At 49.1% G+C, this 19773-nt stretch overlaps 1 protein-coding gene across 1 annotated transcript in view; it reads right to left on the bottom strand.

Moving 5' to 3' along the window:
* Nucleotides 1-18170, bottom strand: part of NTF3 (neurotrophin 3) — a 67905-nt gene extending 49735 nt beyond the window's left edge. The window contains exon 1 of the mRNA XM_066361224.1: nt 17959-18170. Within this exon, the coding sequence (XP_066217321.1) occupies nt 17959-17976 (18 nt within the window). The 5' untranslated portion in view covers nt 17977-18170. The remainder of the gene's footprint in view (nt 1-17958) is intronic.
* Nucleotides 18171-19773: the final 1603 nt, after the last annotated feature.

Raw genomic sequence — 19773 nt, 5'->3', positions numbered from 1 at the left:
TAGGCTCTGTTAGACAAGCTGCTTAACAACTCTGAGTCTCAGTCTCTGCATCTGTAAAATGGGCAAAATGAGTCCGTCGTGTCGAGCTACAGTGGGGACAGGGAATGTGCACATAACGGGCCGAGCACACGGTGATTCCAGGGTCATGATCTCATATGCAAATAAATCAGCCAACAAATCCGGAAAAAATCATAAAAAATTCATGACATAAAAAACCCTCCTCCTGGATCACAAACTGGTTATCTAATTGTCTAGGATTTAAGGATCTTAATCTTTGCCATTTTGGATATGCCTAAGGGCTTCTTTGTTTCATCTTGCATTCAGCTTGGAAAACGCAGGGAATTACCAGGGTAAAGCTCACACAAATCAGGAACTGCATGTGTACATCGAGGATTGGCACTTTCCAGCCTGAAGAGGCCGGGCCCAGGGGGAGCGTCGGAGAGATCTCAATCTGTACCTGGACCTGGGAAAGAGCCTGAGCAACAGCCCGCCAGGTGGAAGTCACAGTCTGGCTCTGAGGGCCTCACAACATGTGCTCCAGTGAAGGGAGGCCCCGCCCCACCAAACTCATCACGTCTTCCTGAATTACATGCAGAGTTCATTTCATGCCTGTCTACTGCAGTAAAGGCCCTGATTAAATGGTTACCCAAAGATGAAGACCAGGGATGGTCCTGCACGTGGCCTGAGGCTCAGAAAGAACTGGTCTTGCAGGAATGCATTGACCTGTTCTTTTCTTATCCGGGTGCCCCATGCGGTCTGCTTATTTGTCACCCATACACGTCTGCATTTTGTTGACCACTTCTCTCCTCCCTGGTGCAGATGCTCCTAAGGAAAGGCTCCGCCCTACAGTTTGGCACAGAGCCGTGAGCAACTCCGAAAGACTGACCCCTTCAGACTGCCCCTATCTACGCTCACCTGTGCATCTGCCCATGTCCCAGAGCTGTCTGCAGTTCTGATGTGATGCATTGATCATGTTAGTGGATAACGTGGGGGCAAGAGCTCAGTCCAGAGGCCTGCACTTTGAACAACGCACCTTTGTGGGAAGGTAGGGCCTCTGAAGCTGCATCCACTCTACGTGACATGCTCCTGCTCCCTGGTCTGTAGCTCGTGAACTGGTGTGAACCTCTGACACAAGCTGGGCACATCAGAAGCTTTCTCTATGAAAATTGGAAGGGAGTCCCTGGGACAGTCAGTTGGTAGGCCTAGAACGAGAGAGAAGGGGGGCGGGCCGCCTGTGCAGAGAGAGGGGAGCAGCGTGACCTCACATGCAGAGAATGGCCTCCAGGCTCCTGCGTCTCTCCCAAAGCCAGGTTGCGATTCCTGCCCTTGGATTCCCTAAGATAGCACAGTAACTGTTTCTTCCCCCTTTGGGTTAATGCTATTCAGAATAATAATGTCATGCTAGCGATAGCTAACATTTATTGAAACTTGACCATTTTCCATATTAATACTTCTAACAATATAATGCCATTCTTTTATACCTAAGGAAACTGACTGAATCGTGGCGATACTGGCAAGGTCTCCCAGGCCTGAAGAGGTGGAGATGGGATCTGAGAGCACAGTAATATACAGATGACAAAACAGCTGTGTCCCTGCTATGGGTGAGACAGTGTGCTAAGTGACCTAGCTTTACATTTACGGTAGTGATCTGTTCAAACATTTCACGTGACCAAAGCATATATAAGAACCAGGGGAAGATTTCCATTTCGAGATGGCAGATGGAGTACCCACTGCAGTCCTCCTCCTCCTCCTGTATCAACTCCACATCCCCAACAAAAATACATTAAATGTAGGTTAATAGCTGCCTTGGCTTGAAAACAAGAAGGGGGACTTTCAGTGCTCAGACACGGTAAGGGATCCTTAAAGGAAGGTAAACATTCAAGAAACCACAGACAGTTTAAGAAGCTGAAGCCAAGCACAGTCTCCACACGCAAGGCATCTAGGAGAATCCGCCATGGAAGAAAATATGGCAAGAAGAAGAACTGACCACCCGTGTGAGGAAAGCCAGCACCACAACAAACAAACAAACAAACAAACAAAACAAAACAAAAAAACCCAGCAGACTCAACTGTTGGAAAAACTCAAACGCAAGAAAAGAGCAGTCAGAAAAGGACTTTGACTACTTCGAGATTCAAGGGTATAAGGCACTGCATCCACAAAATGAGGAGAGGGGGATGTTTTGAGGGGATTTTCATGATAATAAACTAAACCAGAAACACAGGGCCACTGCAGTAGGAAAGGTCATCTATGAGGTCTGCCACCAGACCCAGGATGGTGCTGGAAGGGACGTTCTCTTCTGCAGAGAGAGCTATAATTGTGCAAAGATTGTTTAACAAGAATAAATGGCTGGAGACAAATTCAGTGACCAGCTTCACAGAAGAAGTTGGTGACACACAATGAAATAAACTCGAGTTTCTTGTACCCAATCCCGACCGCCCTGTGCACGTCCACTTCCAACGTCCTGTCCCATGAGCACCTCTCACAAATGGCAGCAGCTTGAGCTTGTCCCCAGATGACATCACCAGAAACAGGTAAAGGAATACATTGATTCTTCCAAGTCACAGTGTAACCTTTGTTCCTGTTTCTTATGGGAGGCACCGGACGGCTACCTTTCAAACACTTGGTATGGCAGGAGCACCCAGGTGCTGGCAGTGTCTTGTTAAGGAACATGTCCGCAGCTTGACATGGAGGAGAGCCTTCTTCCAAACAGAACAATGTGCTACTAGCATTGTTTCAACCAAACTGTTTATACCAGTTTAAACCAAAACATATATTTGTAAAGGAATTTACAGCTTGCAAAACACTTCTGTATGCATGATCTCATCTAAACCTCCACAGAAATTATGTTAAATAGTTAGGGTTCATTATCCTGGTTTACAAAAGAGGGAACGAAGGCTCCCAGGGGTTGTGACTGCTATTGATTGACAGAAGTGGAAATAGAGCCTGGTCCTCTCGCTTAAATGTTGGTTCTCGGTTTCCTTCACTGTAATGAGGTTTACATTCCTTCACCATTAGCTCTGAGGCAGAAATAGCCTGAGGGGCACTTTCTCCTTAAACTCCCCCCTGTGATCCTGTAGGGGCACTGCTGGAGGACCACGCTGAACTCCTCTCACAGTGCACGTACCTAATGTTCTTCAGTACAACAGTCAACTTTCAACTCAGTTCACGGTCCCTTCAGGACATGTTTTTGATCAGACTTTGGAAAAAAAATAAACTGCCTAGCACCCAGATAAAAACGCTTCAACTCCTTTCACCCCTCCTCAAAACATTACTGTCCCTTGATTTAAAAAAAAAAAAAGTCACTGCTGAAGGTGACTGTCCTTGGGGATGGGGGAGGGGAAGCCATGATAGGAAGGGAGGGATGGGAGGGTGGCGGCTAGACTTTGCCAAAAATGACTTCAGTTCCATTCGCATGCTATACAGGGAGAGCAGCAAGAGCCCTGTGGTTTTCTGCTCCCGCTGCTCTCTGTGGGGTCTGTCTCTGTCCATGGCGCGCAGTCCTCTGGCAGCCCCTGTGCAGAAGGAGCCTGTGCCCATCTCACTGCCCGCTGCATCAGATCATGGTTGTTGCGCCACCACCCAGGCTCCTCCCTGAAACCACCATCCTCCTACCTGGCTCACTCCACCACATTGTAATTCCTAAACTACACGTAGGCCACTCAGCATTCTGGAGAATCCCAAATCCAAAATGCTTACAGAAGCATGCACCGAGCCATGGGTATGAGACATTCGGCCCTGGCCTGCCCGACAGTGTACACAGCAATAACTTTTTATAAATGAGAAACTCAGGGATTGCAATGATTCCACATGGTCCACTGTACAATTTGGGAATATGTAGTTGGAAAAGTAACTTCTTCAGACCTTACTAATTTTTTCAGACCTTGATGGTTTAGCTTCCTTCTCTGACCTTCCACTCCACAGCCCTTCTGCAAGCCCTGATTCCCAACAGGAAAATGGAAAGAAAGAGAACAAGTGCTTCCTCAACGTGGAGGCCCCTGGTTAAAGCAGGTCCTCCACCTGAGCCTTTGGAAGCACTGTCCCATTGAGCTACCAGGGCCAGACAGTAGCAGCCCTCGTCTATAATTAAGCCCAGAGGAAGGGATCTGAGCTGATATGTATACTCCCAGGGAAACATATTCAGAGACTGCAAACCATTTTGCATTTTGAATGCATCGTGGAGATTGTGCCCTCCAGCCTGTTATAGTATCTGTCTCTGAGGGCTGATGGGGACTAATGAGATGACATATATAAAAGTACCTACATTAATGCCCTGGGAATGCTGGTTTATGTTCTTCTCTCTCCCCTGTTCTCCACCATTTACCCTCAACACCCTCCTTCAGTAGATGGAGGGTTGGTGGGGCACTTTAGCATCTTCTGAGCACCTGTGATCTGCCCTCTTAGTCTCCATTTTTTTGGAAGCAAATGCTGGACGGAGAGCTCAGCTCAAATGAGCTGATAACCCTTAACTAACTGGAGAGTTCTCACACGCACACCCAGGGTGGGCAGGTTCCGTGGCAAAGCTACAGAGGGCAGGACAGAGCTCAAATGTCATGGTGTAAGCTAATGGTTTCCCAGCTTGGCTGCATATTGGAATCACATGATGAGCTTTAAAAATACAAATGGCTCTTCCCAACCATAGATGTTCAATTTTAATTGGCCAAAGTTAAAAGATCTCAAAGTGCAAATGATATCAGAACAGTAAGAACATGGGAGGACCTCTGTTGAGCAAAGACCTTTGAGATGACACTAGAGGTTCCCTTTGGCTCTTTTTGGCTTTATCAAGGGGGGGTTATATGTTCCCACATTCCAAGTTGTTGATGGCATGTCAAGTGTCTATCTGGGTAACTGTCATACACACACTCCTTATATATGCTAAGCAATGTGACCTTGCAAGTAACTATTTTGTATAGATTTACTACTAGCAAAAGAAGTAGAATTTGGTAATTGGGGGGAGACTTTAAAACTCCCAGGTGCATGTGTGCATGCACACACACAAATCTATAGAAATCATCTATAGGTGCAACTGATATCCAGGAATCTAGCTCCCCAAAGATGCCCCAGCAACCTTAGCATCTGTCCATGTTCCCCTGTGAGCCTTTGAAAATGTCTGAAATGCCAGCAGTCCCCTCTGGAGCAAATTTCAGACTTTCTGGGGCACAACTCCAAAGCTCCTCTCATTTTTGATGCTGAATGAAATCAAATGAAGATGGAAATACACAGAAGAAGGAGAAAGGTTGGAGACCCCGTCCTGCTTATGCCCTAAACTCTCAGTATTAAGAGTTACTATCTTAGTCCTACTTCCTACATCTAGAGCTAATGATCAATTTATTAACACTCCCCCACCCCAGCCCCATCCTCCCAGGCTGGTTTACTCTCCCCGGGAGCCAGCTCTGATCTGAGTGATCAGAGATAAAATCAGGCTCGATGCTCCCCTTCTACATTTCATTCATTTTTTCACTCACTCATTCATTCTTCCATCAATCCAACCAACAGTTATGCTTTCATTGAATACTACGTATATTTACTAAGCGCTCTCTTCCACATTGCAGCCAGAGTGATCATTTTGCAAGCAAAGTCTGACTGTGCCCTCCCCTATGTCAACCCCAAATCTTCAATGGGTCCCAACCACCCACGAGGTAAAGAGTGAGCCCTCTACTGGCTCCCACCATCTCCCTACCTCACCGTACACATGGCCTCATGACTGTCTCTGTGCAGTACCTACCTGGACTTCTTTCAGTTCCGTTAGTCCCTGTTTTTCTCACCTCAGAGCCTTCTTCCACCTGCTTCCTCACCTGAAACTCTCTTTGCCCATCTTTGCCTACTTTCACTGATGCCTACAAATCACACCATGGGCCATCAGAACACCTCCCATTGTTGCCTGGGGTTGTTTGGCTCCACGTCCATTGCTCAGAACAGGTGACCTCCCTCCATACTGACTCCTCTTGGTAGAATCTCCCTTTCTGTCTCTATCCTAGCCCCTGCTCAGGATTGCTCTTTGGACAAGAGTCACAGACATCACTGTGCCATAGAAAAGCACATGAAAAACCCCTGGAATCCTTCACCAATCCCCTAATGTTTTCCCCTGTATTCAAACATCAGCCCTTCTCTCACGATTCTATCCTTGACTGTGCCTCTGTCAAGTGGCCCCTCAAAGAAGTGAGGAGTCGTGTGGTAGACTGACTGTAACTGTATACAGCAGCCCCAAAAGGAGATGTAAACACTAAAGGGGGTTGGGAAGGTAGACCGCCAATTCATACAAGAGCCAAAAAGTAAAAGGAAAATGTCAGAGGATTACAGTGACAAGCTGAGGTCTCTCTACCAGTAACACAACCCAAATTCAACTTGATTTCCGAGACTTGCTAATAGACCACAATCTAAAATGTCTTTTTCTCTCTCTCATGCACACACACGCACTCAAACACACACAAACGAGAACATCAAATAAACACACGAAGAGCTCCCTAGTGATCATTTAAATGCTAAGAAGTAGAGAGAGAGAGAGAGAGAGAGAGAGAGACCCATTGATTCTGTATCTAAAATATATCTAACATCATACTCATCATACTTCCATTTTCATGCCTGTTGATATCCTAATCAGCTTCCTACCAACACTCAAGTTGCCATTGCCTTCTTAACTTTATTCAATATATTCTAACTCAGTGATCCCTTCCACACTTCCTTTTATTAATTTCCTCGCTATTAAAATTTTAGTATTACTAAAAATAAAGTGGATTTTTTTGAAAAGAGAGAAAAAAATAGGAGGAGTTATGAAAACAGGTTTCCCATTTTAATCCATAACCACCAAAAAAAAGTCTCACATACAAAGCTCCAGGAAAGCAATGAATGGTAACACGAATTCTAACGTGAAGGAATCTTACACTTGAGCTATGACCAACACTATCATGGCTCCCTTTTGGGGAACCACGTTTGACTCAAGGACTATACAGATATGTTTTTGGAAGGAAGGGGAGATGTGGAAAGAAGTAGCTTGTCAGGCCCCTCCTATTTGCACAGCACCTGAGATTCCTCCGGGGAATGTCTCTCCCGCTGAGTGCGGGGTGGTTGGGACAGGACCGCACCTTGAGTGCCCCTCTCCATAGGGGAACCAACGGATACTCTGGCTCTACCCTCCTTGACAAGCTAGAAACAAGAGGCACCTCCCAGTGTGTGCACGTGTGGTACCTAACACCGAGTCAAAGATGGGAGGACCCTCAGACGACAAGACCTGCAGCCCTTGGTCCTGGGGCAGCTGGATCTCGGCTTTCTAGGTCCCAGAACTCCCAGTACTCCCAGTGCAGAGCCTGTTACATGACAACACACAGCTCACAGGAGGCTCTCACCAAACCCTGAGGTTGCTAAAAACTGCCTGTGCTTGTCTCCCCATCACCCCAGCCTGCAAGGACTCCTCCTTCCTTCAAACTTCCAGAGTCTCTGTGGTCCATGCCACTCATGTACTCCTTACCAACACATTACCCTGCCCTGTCTGATTGTCTATTTCTCCACAAGTCTGTCCTGGACTCCCGATTAGAGTGCAAGGCCCAGGAAGGTAGGGCCTAGCCTTTCATCTCTTGGTGTTCCACATGGGACCTAGCACAGCAATTCAGAAGAATCAGGAAAGACAGGAGGTCCCCTTAAAATAACACTCTCATTAATCAGGTCAGAAAAACATCTAACAGATGTGTCATGTTTTTTAAAGGCTCCCTTCTAGATTCCAAAGAAATCACTAAATAAGGACCTGGTGTCTATTCCATTCCTTTTCGTGTCTGGACCAACTAAAAACAAGATGTGGGGGGAAAAAAATGCCTAGGAGCTCACTAAGCAGGATGGATTCAGAGGACAGAAGTGGACAGTAGATGGCAGTCTGTCCCTGTGTCAGAAACGGTCCCAGCGAGGATGCAGTCAGACAGCAGGGAGACGCAGTGACAGCTCAGGAGCCTCAGGCGGACCCACCTTCCTGTCTGTGCGGACTGCAGTCCTGAGCAGCACACCTCTGAAAATCACACCTGTGAGTACACACACCTACACATCCAAGCCCCGACACCGATACAACACGCCCCTACTCCAAGCTCTCCCCATGAAGAACCCAGGGGCACACATCACGATGGGCTCTGAGATGCTCAGACTTGGCCTGACGTTGGGAACTCAGGGACAAGAAAATCACTGTCCTGCCAAGAGAAGACTGTCCGTAGACCCTCAGCCTGCTCCTCACCAAGAGGATTCTCTGTCATCATTCACACTAAAATGAACGCTCCCATTGGGACCCCCACGCTTGACTTAACACGCTCACGCTGCCCCTCCCTGGGGCACACTAATGGAACCTCTCTGCCTCCCTCACCAAATCCCAGACCCTCGGAGTCAGCTGCAGCATCCGCCTCGCATCTTCTCCAACATCTCGCACAGGCTTGAGACTTAACTACCAACAGATATGTCACTAAATAACCTTTCAACATGTGCTTTCCAAGTGTCTAGACATCAACTGCCCTAAATCATGTGTAATGACACTCAATTCCCCTGGGACCAAGAGCCCAACTTTGCAGAAGAGCTAAGCAGACTAAGGGAAGGAGAGAGAAAGAACAGCCTTTCCTGCTGAACAGGCTTCATGACATCAGGTCTGGGAGGAGCCAAATGGAAACACAGAGAATGTGGTTCTGGACCCTTGGTGAGTGCGTCACCTGTCTGAACCCGCAAGCCTGCACAATTCTTACTTCTGCACAATCTGAACTCGCTACAGCTCGTCATGCGTAACATTCATTCCCCCAACTCATTTCTGGGGCCGACACTGTTCAAAGTATTGGGGAACACAAATATAAAAAGACCAGACCCCTTTCTCTGCAGAGCTCATATTCTAGTGAGAAGATAGAGATGCGAATAAAACTCACTCACACGTGCTAAGTGGTATAACCTGGGAGGGCTGAGGGAGCCCCAGGCACTCTGGGGAAGGCAGGAAGGCTGCCCAGAGAATGAAAGGGTGAAGCAAAGATGTGAAGGACGATTTCGATATCCTTGGTGGAGACACAGGGGAGAGCATTCTAAAGAACATCCACTCAGCCTGTATCCTCCAAGGCCATCTTAAATTCAAGGATAGATGTCTATTCCTGCCACTCGTATCGTTTTACAATCAAAAGACATGTCCCTCTACATTTAAGCCATATTCCCTTATGGAGCCATCCATCTGGGTTTTTTTTTTTTTACTAATAATCCCTGATTCCCACAATAAAGGATGAGGCAGGAAAGACTTTAGGAATCAACAAAGCCAGTAGCCCTTAACTCTCTCACTTAACACACAAGGAAAGTGAAACCTGGTGTGGTTCAGGGACTCCCCCCAAATACACAGTCATGTCTGGAAGAGTTAGAGGTGGAGTCTGGTCTCCTTGTTCATCATTCAGGATCTTTCTGATTTCACTTACTGAATCCAGCTCCCCACAATTTCACCCCTCATAAACCTTGCCCCATGCTCCCAACTTCCAAGCCACGATCTGCCACAAATCTGGCAGGCTTGTTTCTTCAGCACGTTATAAACATGCACTCATCCATATGGTCAATAACTTATCTGGCACCACATAACTTAATTTCCTCCTCCTTCCCTCTACGTTGCTGCATGGAAGTCCTCTGGGCCAGCAGGATACCTGGAAATCCTAGGCCTGGGTCACAGTGAGGCTCAGGGACCAGCAGGATCATAGAATATGTGATTTGTCACAGCTGGCAGTGTCCTTTTGCCCTTCTAGTGAAGCCAAGCCTCTCCTTCTCCAGGAGAGGAAACAGAAGCCCATGGAGGCAGAGTGATATGTTCCAGGTCACACAGCTAGTCTGAGTCCTCTGCAGAGAGAAGCGTGGCAGGCTGGGCGCCAGGGCAGCTGGGCTCCTTCCTCACTACTGCACGCGCTTGTTGGGAATCAGGTGATCTCCAGAGCTGCATCTCCCTCTTGAACCCCGGGGAAAAGCAGGAGTATGCCCTCTAAACCATCAGGAAGGAGTAGGTCTGCTAGACACAGGATGGAAATAATCCCAGACTGGGAACTTAAAACATATTCCCTAAGGGATCACTTGGAACCAGAGGGGGAGGATATTTTTAAATGTTGGGGCCTTAAACCTAGAAACAGAGGAAAGCAATAAATTTCAAGGACCTGTCATTATTAAAAAATCGTAACAGTAGAGTACCTCATCTGATAGAGAAGAAACGCATCACCTTGCAATGAAAGGTTGTTTTCAGCCAAGATAACACATACCTGCAGAGTACCTAGAGCCTCACCAGCATTAGATTAATGTTGTCCATTGCAACACCTTTCAGCAACAGAACAAAGTCATTCTCGTTAACTGCCTTGAGGACGAGAGTGTGGCGGTTGTGGTGTGGAAATCAGCGGAGGAAGAAAGAAGAAGAGCAGCACTCAGTCATACCCTTCAGACGTGGCAACATGCACCTCAAGCATCCTCTGGCTGCTCAACCTCTGGTACTACCCAGAGGAGGGCATGCAGCAGGCAGGTGCTGGGGCTGGAGGAGTCTACAACTGCTCTGCTCTGCACCAAACAGGGCCTGGGGACTCCGACCCTTAGCAGGAACCTCTATCCCCAACCTCTCAGCAAAAATACCTACATTCACATTGGCCCCAGTACAAATGGAGGAAATTCTCTAGCCCATCAAGGAAAGCCATTTTCCAAATTCTGAAAAGCCCTCGTGGTCTCCATTCGGATTTTCTTTTACTTTGATTCTGTGCAACCCTCATCGCAGCACTTGAGAATGCTGGGACCTACCACCTCTCGCGGGTGTGTGGATCAAAACCAGATGTCCAGCTCCGATCTTATAGAGTTTACAAGGAGGCAATTGTGGCTTAAATCAATACCCCCATTCTGGAAGGGCAGATTCTCTTGTCAACAGAATGGGAAGTAAAGGGGGAGGGCCGAGGGGAGCTCAGACAGATCTGACACATGCTAGCCAGCAGGTGGCTAGAAAACCTCAACATTTGTCTTGCAAGTGAAAATGAACCCTCCAGTGGAGCAAGCTTCCCTGTGGGGTGATAGACTCCACAGAGGGCTATCAAACAACCTCCCATCTGGATGACACCACAGAATAGAGAAAACAGAATCTGACTGGCAGGTGATGGACTCGGGATGGCCACAGGCTTCAGGACAGAAAGCCACCCACCGACATCTAGTTGTGAAACCATAAGCATATTCCTTAACTTCATGTAACCTGAGTCTGCTCATCTGCAAATGAGATTATTTTGGGCATTGATATAATACCATACGCTATTTCTAATCATGCCTGGCACTCGGTAAGTACTCAAATATTAATTAACTTTTCATCATCACCATCATATCAATCATCTTAAAGGTGGGTCCTTATCTTAGTCAGAAACACTGACACTAAGAGGCATTCATGTGGAAGCTAGATGATTAATTAGCATGAGGCCTACCAGAAAGCCAAAGCCAACCTCCTTCAGCTCTGTATACACTGTGCAGCCTAAGCCAACTTTGTGAGCATTCTTGGCCAAAACAAAACACTATGGCAAATTCTTTGCATGACTCTCTGCCTTTGACTCAGCCATTCACCAAAGATAAAAACAGGAGCTCATTTAGGGTGTGCCAAGATGTACTTCAAGCAATATACACTAGCACTGGTTGAACGGGAGGACAGGGCTACTGAAGAATCCTAGGATGGCAGAGCTGGAATGGGACTTTGAGATCTTCTAATTCAAGTGCTTCATTTACAGATGGCTAAATCAAGGGCTGGAGAGAACACCCCGTATCACACAACAGCTGATTAGAGACAGAGTTCAATTCCAAATCTGGTCCGTCACCTCCAAGTCTGAAGACTTTCTGCTGTGCTGTCCCATCCTGCTTAAGACCACTTGGTCTGAAATCTTTTAAGATCAGCAGTTTACCTACAACTCCGTCCCTGAATAAGCAAGAACCTTTATCTTTTCAAAAGTCTCTGACTGAACAAATCCATAAAATATGTGGGGCTCAACAGATGTCTTCTCTGGAGATATTTTAAAAAGTGAGCAACCACAACAGACCCCACGCAATTTCACTTCAAAAATCTGTTCTTCTCCCTCTAAACCAGTTATAGTTAGGTTGGTCCTGAGGATGCCCAGAGACACAGACGGCCTCTGGCAGTTCACAGTAAGATTGCTTGAAAAGGAGCATGGCACAGATGAGGACTGGAAACAGCCAATGAATTCTGACCACCCAGGGATCCATGCACTCTCTAACCCCCTGGTATTTTTGGGGTAAATTAAAAGGCTGAGTTATAGAAAACTAACAACAACAACAAAATACTTTAAATCTCTTGGGCCATCTACATGTGATCTCACAGGTTTTAAAGTGCGTCTTCTGAAACTTTTCCTTTGTCCAGCCTTCTTCTTTATAGAAATCTGTCCAGGCAAGAGTGAGGTACTATCTACACTGGCCTCAAATTTCTTAAATGCTCAAACATCCTCTATCCCCCTATACAAATGAGCTGAAAGTAGTTGCTTCTGACTTTTTCCACAAGCTGGCCCTTCTGCAAGAAGCAATACGCTGACAATTCCATCTGAGCTAGGCACCCATATACCTGCCACCTATAACACACGTTCTATGACTGCCTCCTGCTCACCCAGGGCCTCTCCTGTGCTCACATGTACACACGTCCCATGCTCTCTTACTCTGAACACACCTGTCCATGCACAAAGTATATCCACAGACTTTATCAGCAGTACCACAGGGGGCTGAAGCTTGTCTCCAGTAGATTTGGTTCTTCTCCAACAAACTCTTTTTAAATAAAACTAAATCTAAAACCCTAGCAATAGCCAGTTCAGCCCACCGCCAGAAACTGCCTGCCTCCTTCCAGAGTAACAGAGCAGCTAGTAAGGTCGTGAAGCCACTTGGTGGGGTTTAAAGATCTTCAGTGTGGGCCTGACTCCCCTCTCTCCCTTCAGCCAATAGCGATTTACATTCCCTTCAGTTGAGGTGAGAGTATGGGCTCAAGGAAAGGCCCGGGAGGCCTGCAGCAGAAGCCGCCTGCTCAATTAGTCGTCCAGAATGGAGGGGAAGAGGAGAGGCCTGAACATCTGATACATCTGGGAGTGGAATTGCAGAGATGGGAAATGTTATGTAATTAAACGCTGCTGCCCTGTCCCGCCTGGGGAATGTGAGACCCATCAGCAGTGACCTCTTCCAATCAACTTAATTGGCCCAATCTCGCCAAGAAAAGCAACAGAATTGGTTTAGTGCCTCATGGAAATAGCTTAGCTCCTGACTATTTATGGCCACTGAACTCAAGGATGGGGGCCTGACTCTGAGCCAGGAGCTGGCAGTATGTGCTGGCTTCTGGGAGGACTCGGAGGCTTCAGCGCCTTCCTTGCCCCTCTGCCTCCATTTCTGCCTCTGGGGAAAGCGGCTGTGCTGGGTGCACACCATTTCACATGTCTAAAGGCTGTCACCTGCCAAGGACCCTCAGTTTAGGGGAAAAGAGACCTTCGTAGTAACCCAGGGTGGGCTGGACTTTGATCCTCTTTTATTCCAATATGTCAAGAACAGTAACTATTTTCTCTCTTCTCAAAGTTGCATTCGTTTTGGTGACATGATCTGCACAGCTCATGTTAAAGAACAGAACAATGTCTATTTCCAATAAAAAAAAAACACATTGATTTTAGGGGCCACCTTTTTTCTGGATAGCTCAAAGAACTTTAAGGGATACAGATTTCCATCAACTATAGTCTAGGTTTGGCTGCCTCCATTTTATGGATGAGTAAACTGAGGCAGTTAAAGAAAGTCCCACTTACACAGTGTGTGAGCAGTAGACATGCAGGGGGCGTTAAGACTATTTCAACTTGCACTGTCGGGGGGAAGAGGTACAGATGCTGCTTTCACAGTGGTTCACATACATGCCAGCACCTGGATGCAATGAGACTTCATCTCTGAGTAGGATTTTGTACTTCTAAACACACCAAGCTTTGACTGGGAGAAAAGCCATTGAGGCATCCCAGTCACTGCCATTTTGCAAAAGGAGAAACAAAATAGGAGCAGAGAGATGAGAAGACTTTTCCAAAGTTACACGGCTCCAAGGTGGCAGAGTGGGACTAGAAACCAGACATTCCCAATGGGGAGTCTCCCACCCCCACCACAACAGCCTCAGAAATGTCTGCACCAGATCTCTGACCAATGGCCAAACCCTATATTAGTTCTTTCTCATATAGATGCATTTCCCCTAAAAATAAAATTGAATCTCAAAATGGCACAGCTATAATTTCATTAATTCAAAATGTCATGAGTCAAATAAAGTCTCTCCCCAAACCTATGCTCTCACACGATGAGAACCTAATAAAGGAAAGGTTCCTGATCACCTGCTCAGACAAGCAAGTATGTGCAGCCAAAGCACCCAGCTCCCCCTGCTCTGCTGCAGCCACCTCGCTAGCTAGCTCTCTCAGGGTATGCAACCAACCAAGGACATGCTCCCCTCACTTCCCAGACACTCCCATGCCTACAGCTCTCCTTTTAGCTTTCTCATTTTTACTTAATATGCACATCTGAGTATCCTTCCTCAGACACACAGAATTCCTGCAAAAACATACACCCACCCTATCACAAGAGCCAGCATATACACCCCTCCTATACTCCTGGCTAACTTTCTCCCAGTTACTTAGGGGCTCCTGGACCCTAACCACCCCCCCCACACACACACACACATACCGAGTTAGCTTTACACTCATAGCCCAGAAAACATCAAGATTTACAAACACTCCCAGCGTCACCTTCCCTGGCCACTGCTTCCCCCTTCTCCAGCTCAACATATCAAGTTTCCTTCCTGCTAGTAAGTAGGTACTACACACTCCAACACCGGCCCTCAGATGCAGCAGGACCTGCATTCTGACCTGGGCTGAGGCACCCTCCACCCCAGTTCCCAGCTCACACCTCCTACAGGAAACAGGGACATGCTTCAGCTCCCTCCCCAGCACACAAAAACTATATCATCCCTATCTTTATGCACTCTCTTTACAAAACCACAGATACATTTCAAGTCAGCGTCCCTTAGGCCCCTAAGATCCATAAACATCTCTAGAAACTGAATTATAGTTCTTGAAGAAACCTCAACAAGCATCGAGCTCGCTTCATTCCTCCTGGCAAAATTGCAGCAGTCAGCTGAGTACTAAGGATTTTTTTTTCCAGGGCACTGTGCCATGGCTCAGTACCTAGCAATGAGCTGAGCATCCAGTAGTCATTCCGTACATTTTAATTGATAATCGATATTAATTGGTGACAGTGAACTGTTAAATAACAAATCGATTATACAACATAATACACCATGCATTTCTGCCACTAGGCATGCAGAATATATCCCTCCACTCACTCCAATCCTATGCATGTGTCCTCCCTGATCCCCACCCAGTGCCGACACACAAGACTTTTCCCCTTAAATGTACATTCCTCATTCTAAACCTTCTCCAGTTCCCTCCTCTCTGGGGAGCTGGAGAAGAGGGAGGGCAAAAACCTACCCAGGATCCTTCCCTGACAAGTCTCTACATAAAAGTGTCTGAGCCCACCCTTTCCTATCCCCCACCTAGCCCAGCGCTACCCCAGCCAAACTTCCCAGTGCACATTCATAAAGTTCACACTCTGCTTTCCTCAGATAATCTTTCCCCACCTCCACACTTATCCCTTTGGTAATCCTCAGGCGCCCAACCTTCCACACACATCCACCTTTCACTCCCACACACAGCCTCGCGGCCCTCCCACACCACACCCACTCCGTGTGTCTGTGCAGGCAGGCACATGCCATCTGTCTTCCCCACACTACCTCTCCTCCTGCTCCGACACCCTTCGCAGGCACAGATTTCTCATTAGCTACACCTATGTTCCCACATGCTCTCATCTCCTGCTAGTCACACATATGCCCATCTCACAGACTTCTCAGAAACACCTCCACAGAACACAGGGCAGGGTGGAGCTCCTGCTCTCTGGCCACCCCCCAAACGCAACCTCAAGAAGAAACTTTCCCGAGACCTCCTTCCCTGACCAAACAGAGCACCCAAGGGGACCGACCTAACCTCCACAGGAAAGCAGACTCCATCAACCTCCACTTCCAGCTACAGTGCAGTCCTCAGCAATATATTCCCTACCGCACCCACCCCCCAGTCTTTCTACTTTCCTCCAACACTGTTCACAGAGCCTGTTTTCATCTCTCCCCATTCCCAAAGCTAGATCTCAGTGTTAGAGCCCAAAGCACAGGCTGCTAGATTTTATCCCCTGAATTCTACCGCTCACCTCTCTTTGTGCAACATGTCAGGAAGGAATTGTGGGCCAGAGCAGGACAGGCTGAGTAAGCGGAGAATTCCTGAGTGTTGTGAAAACAGAACCAAGGAAAAGTTCCCTCTATGTTACAACTGTCTCCCATACTGACATTTAGGACAGAAGTCTTAGATGTTTTTCTTGCTCTCTGCTCTGCAGGGTGGGAGAGGTTATGTCTTTTTTAAAAAGCAGGTGGTCCAGCACATTCTGTAATTGTCTGAGTTGCAAACCGCAGACTCCTGCAGTGACACCTATCCCCTCTTAGCCCCCGCCCCCAGTTCTTCGCCACATAAACAAGCCCGCGGACGGACGCGCAGTCTCCGAGCTCTCCAGCTCTGAGCCCAGCGCTTCGGCCGAGTCTGTGCAGCTGTCTCCACCGAGACTCTGAACCTGCCGTCCGCCGCCAGAGGTCGAGGCGAGGAAGTCAGGTTCAGATTCAGATTCGGGGTTTCCTCTGCCTGGAACCCCCTCGAGCCACGGATCCAATGAGATGAATCCTCCTTAGTCCGCGAAAGGCTCAGTTACACGCATTTGAGCGCAGAAGAGGAACACAGAAAACTCCCCCAAAGAAGCAGCGCACCCACTCGCGCCCGAAAGCAACAGAGTCCCCTTCCCCACCCAGCCCGCCTTTTCCAGAACTTCCAACTCCCAAGCGTCCCAAATTTCATTAGGGTTATGAGTAGGGCTCTACAGGAAATGGAGCGAGTTGGACTGTTGTAGTTCCTTCTAACTCCGACCTAGCTCCGCCGGTGCCCAGGTCTCCCAGCCTCCCACACCTTTGCCTCCAATTCTCAGAGCTGGCTCGGAGAAGCCGCGAGTATTTCCCCGGGGATGGCCCAGTCCCCCGTGCCCCCGCTCCTCCGCCGGGTCCCAGAGGCGTGGGCCACGTGCGGAGACCCAGGGAGGGGTAGCCGCGGGGCAGGCTCTGGCCAAGACCTGCCCCGGGTGCAGGGTCGTTTCCGAGAAAAGCTTTCTGCAGAGGCGGGGAGGACTTGAGAGCAGGTACGCCGCACGGGGCGAGGAGTCTCAACTCCCCAAACTGGGAAGCGCCTCTCCACGTCGGGAGTCCCGAGAACCCTCCCACAGCCCACGCCCGGGTCGAGGCAGGCAGGCTTGAAGGAACCTCGGAGCGGCCGGGCGCAGGGCGCGGGGGCGTGCCGGGAGTCGCCGGCACCTCGCCCCTTCCCCGCCCGGATCTGTCCGCCACCCCCTTTTGTTACAGGATGCGCCGGGATCCGTCTCTGCAGGGGCACACGCCTGTGCTGGGGTGGGAGTGAGGGAGGGTGGCTGTTCTGCGGAACCTCTTCCTTGCCCTTCCGTCGTCCCCATCCCCTCGCCTCCGCCCTTCGTTTCCAATCCAGGTCCCTTAAAGCTGATCACTTTCCCAGACCCCGGGCGATTTCTCGGGCAGCAGAGGCACGAGAGGAGGGTGGGGAAGAATGTATATGAGTGTGTGTGTGTGTGTGTGTGTGTGTGTGTGTGTGTGTGTGTGTGTGTAGGTGGTTGTGGTTGCGCCTCGCCCGGGGCTGCTCCCAGCGCAAACTTCGGAAGGCACGAGCCGGGGAAAGTGAGAGTGCGACGCGATGGGGGTGGGGAGGGGTGCGGAGTTCGGGTCCCGGAGCCACTCTACTGTGAAAATCCGCACTAGACCCCCACGCCCGAACCTGCCCACCCAACGTGCCCGCCTCCCCTTACCGTGGCAGAAGTAACCATGGCATCCGTGTGAATGTTTCCAGGGACGTCGACATGAAGAGAAAGGTGGACGCAAGCTTGGTCATTCAAAGTCTCCCCCACCCCGCCGCCGCCACTACTCAGCAGGGGGAAAAAAAGGAGAAAGAAAGAAAAGGGAGGAAAGTAGTTGCTCCGGGCTCTCTCGCGGGGCCGCGCGCGGAGCTGTTCGGTAGGGAGAGGAGCCTTCAACTCTGAGTCCCGCGAACATAATCTGCGCGGTTATAACCAGCCAACCCGGCCAGATGGCTCGGCGCTCAGCACCTTAACCCCTTGCGCGCCGCGTCGCCAGCCCCCGCGCCCGGCGGGTCGCGCTCCTCGCCCGCCTGCACCCCAGCGCCCCTCCGACGTGAGCCTGGGGCCAGCGGGAGGGCCGGGCCATTCCTCCTAGCCCCTTTTAAAGAAAAACATCAAAAAACTTCCAGATGAATAGTCTGCTTCAGTCTCACTCTTGATTTCCCTTCTAAGGATCCAGAAAAAAAACGAAATATTCAACTTTTCACTACATTTTACATGGTAATGTCTCCAGCCTGCCTTATTTGTTCTTTTTCTTTTAAAATTTCTTTTTTCTCTTCCTTTTTTCTATTTATTAAAATTTTCTTTACTAGGCAGAAGGACCTTTCTTGCCCCTTTTCTCTGAGCCGCTTGGGTCTAATGTGTAAACTCCTCCTCCAAACCTTAGCCCCTGCCAGCTCCACATCTCTCCCCACCCCTATCTGGCCCACCCGTCATTCCTTCCCCCACCCCACAACACAAACACGCCCAAGGACTATCGCTCCCCAGCGAACTCGCTGCTCGTGGGGACCAGCACGCAGGGCGCTGCGCAGGCGATCAAGGGAGGTCGAGTCCGAGAGGTACTTAGGGAGAGTCGGGGGTCGGGGGGACCAAAGGAAGGGTGTGTGTGTGTGTGTGTGTGTGTGTGTGTGTGTGTGTGTTCGCGCGCGCGCGACGTGAAAGAGAGAGGGATGGATCGGAGCCTCCCTTTTCATCCAGCCTCCAACTTCTCCTAAGCCCCCCCTTTTTTTTTCCAAACTAGGATCGGGCCCTGCAGCTGAGCACCCGCCCAGCACCCACCATTCTGCACGCAGGGACAGCGCGGAAAACAGAAAGGGCAAGAAACAAACAGACCTCTTCGCAGACCTCCGAAAGTAGTGACTCTCACTTCCCCCATGGGGAGATTTTTCGAAGAACGGGATGGGGGGGGGGGAGGCAGAATCTCTTATTTCGAGATAATTTTAGCTGTCCATTAGACCCCACTTGTTCTGATCGTTCTCTCTAAATTTACCAAGTTAAGTCATCTTGCTTTCACCCATTTGCTACTGAGAGAAGTGGGGCAGCGGAAGTGTCAATTAGGGGTCAATGAAAAATCCAGAGCTTCCGAGCGGAATTTTGCGCTCTTGCTCCCCTCCTACCCCGTCCCCCGGGCCCTAGCGTGGTGGACCTCCGAAACCCCCTCCACTTTCCTCGCCATTTCAGCCACTCTCCGCTCCGTCTGTTGCCAAGACCTTTGACTCACGCGCTGCTGGGGGAGGGAAGTGAGTATTACCTCGTTTCTTCCCTGCCCTGCCATTCCAGGTGTCTAATAAACAGCCCACTCAATGTATCAGCTAGGGTCCAGGTTCAAAAAACAATCTAAGTTTCTTCAACTTTGACAATTTGGTCGCACACCAAGAAGCAGCACGGCACTGCGCCTACCAGATCAGGCCGAAACCCGTGTCCAGGAGAGTTGCAGGGAGACGGGAAAGGATGGGGAGGCGGGGGGCTGCGTACTAGACAGAATGT

Source organism: Saccopteryx leptura, chromosome 1, assembly GCF_036850995.1.
Source record: "Saccopteryx leptura isolate mSacLep1 chromosome 1, mSacLep1_pri_phased_curated, whole genome shotgun sequence".
Taxonomy (NCBI): Eukaryota; Metazoa; Chordata; class Mammalia; order Chiroptera; family Emballonuridae; genus Saccopteryx; species Saccopteryx leptura.
Note: the sequence above shows the minus strand (reverse complement) of the source record. Positions and strands in the feature narration are given on the sequence as shown.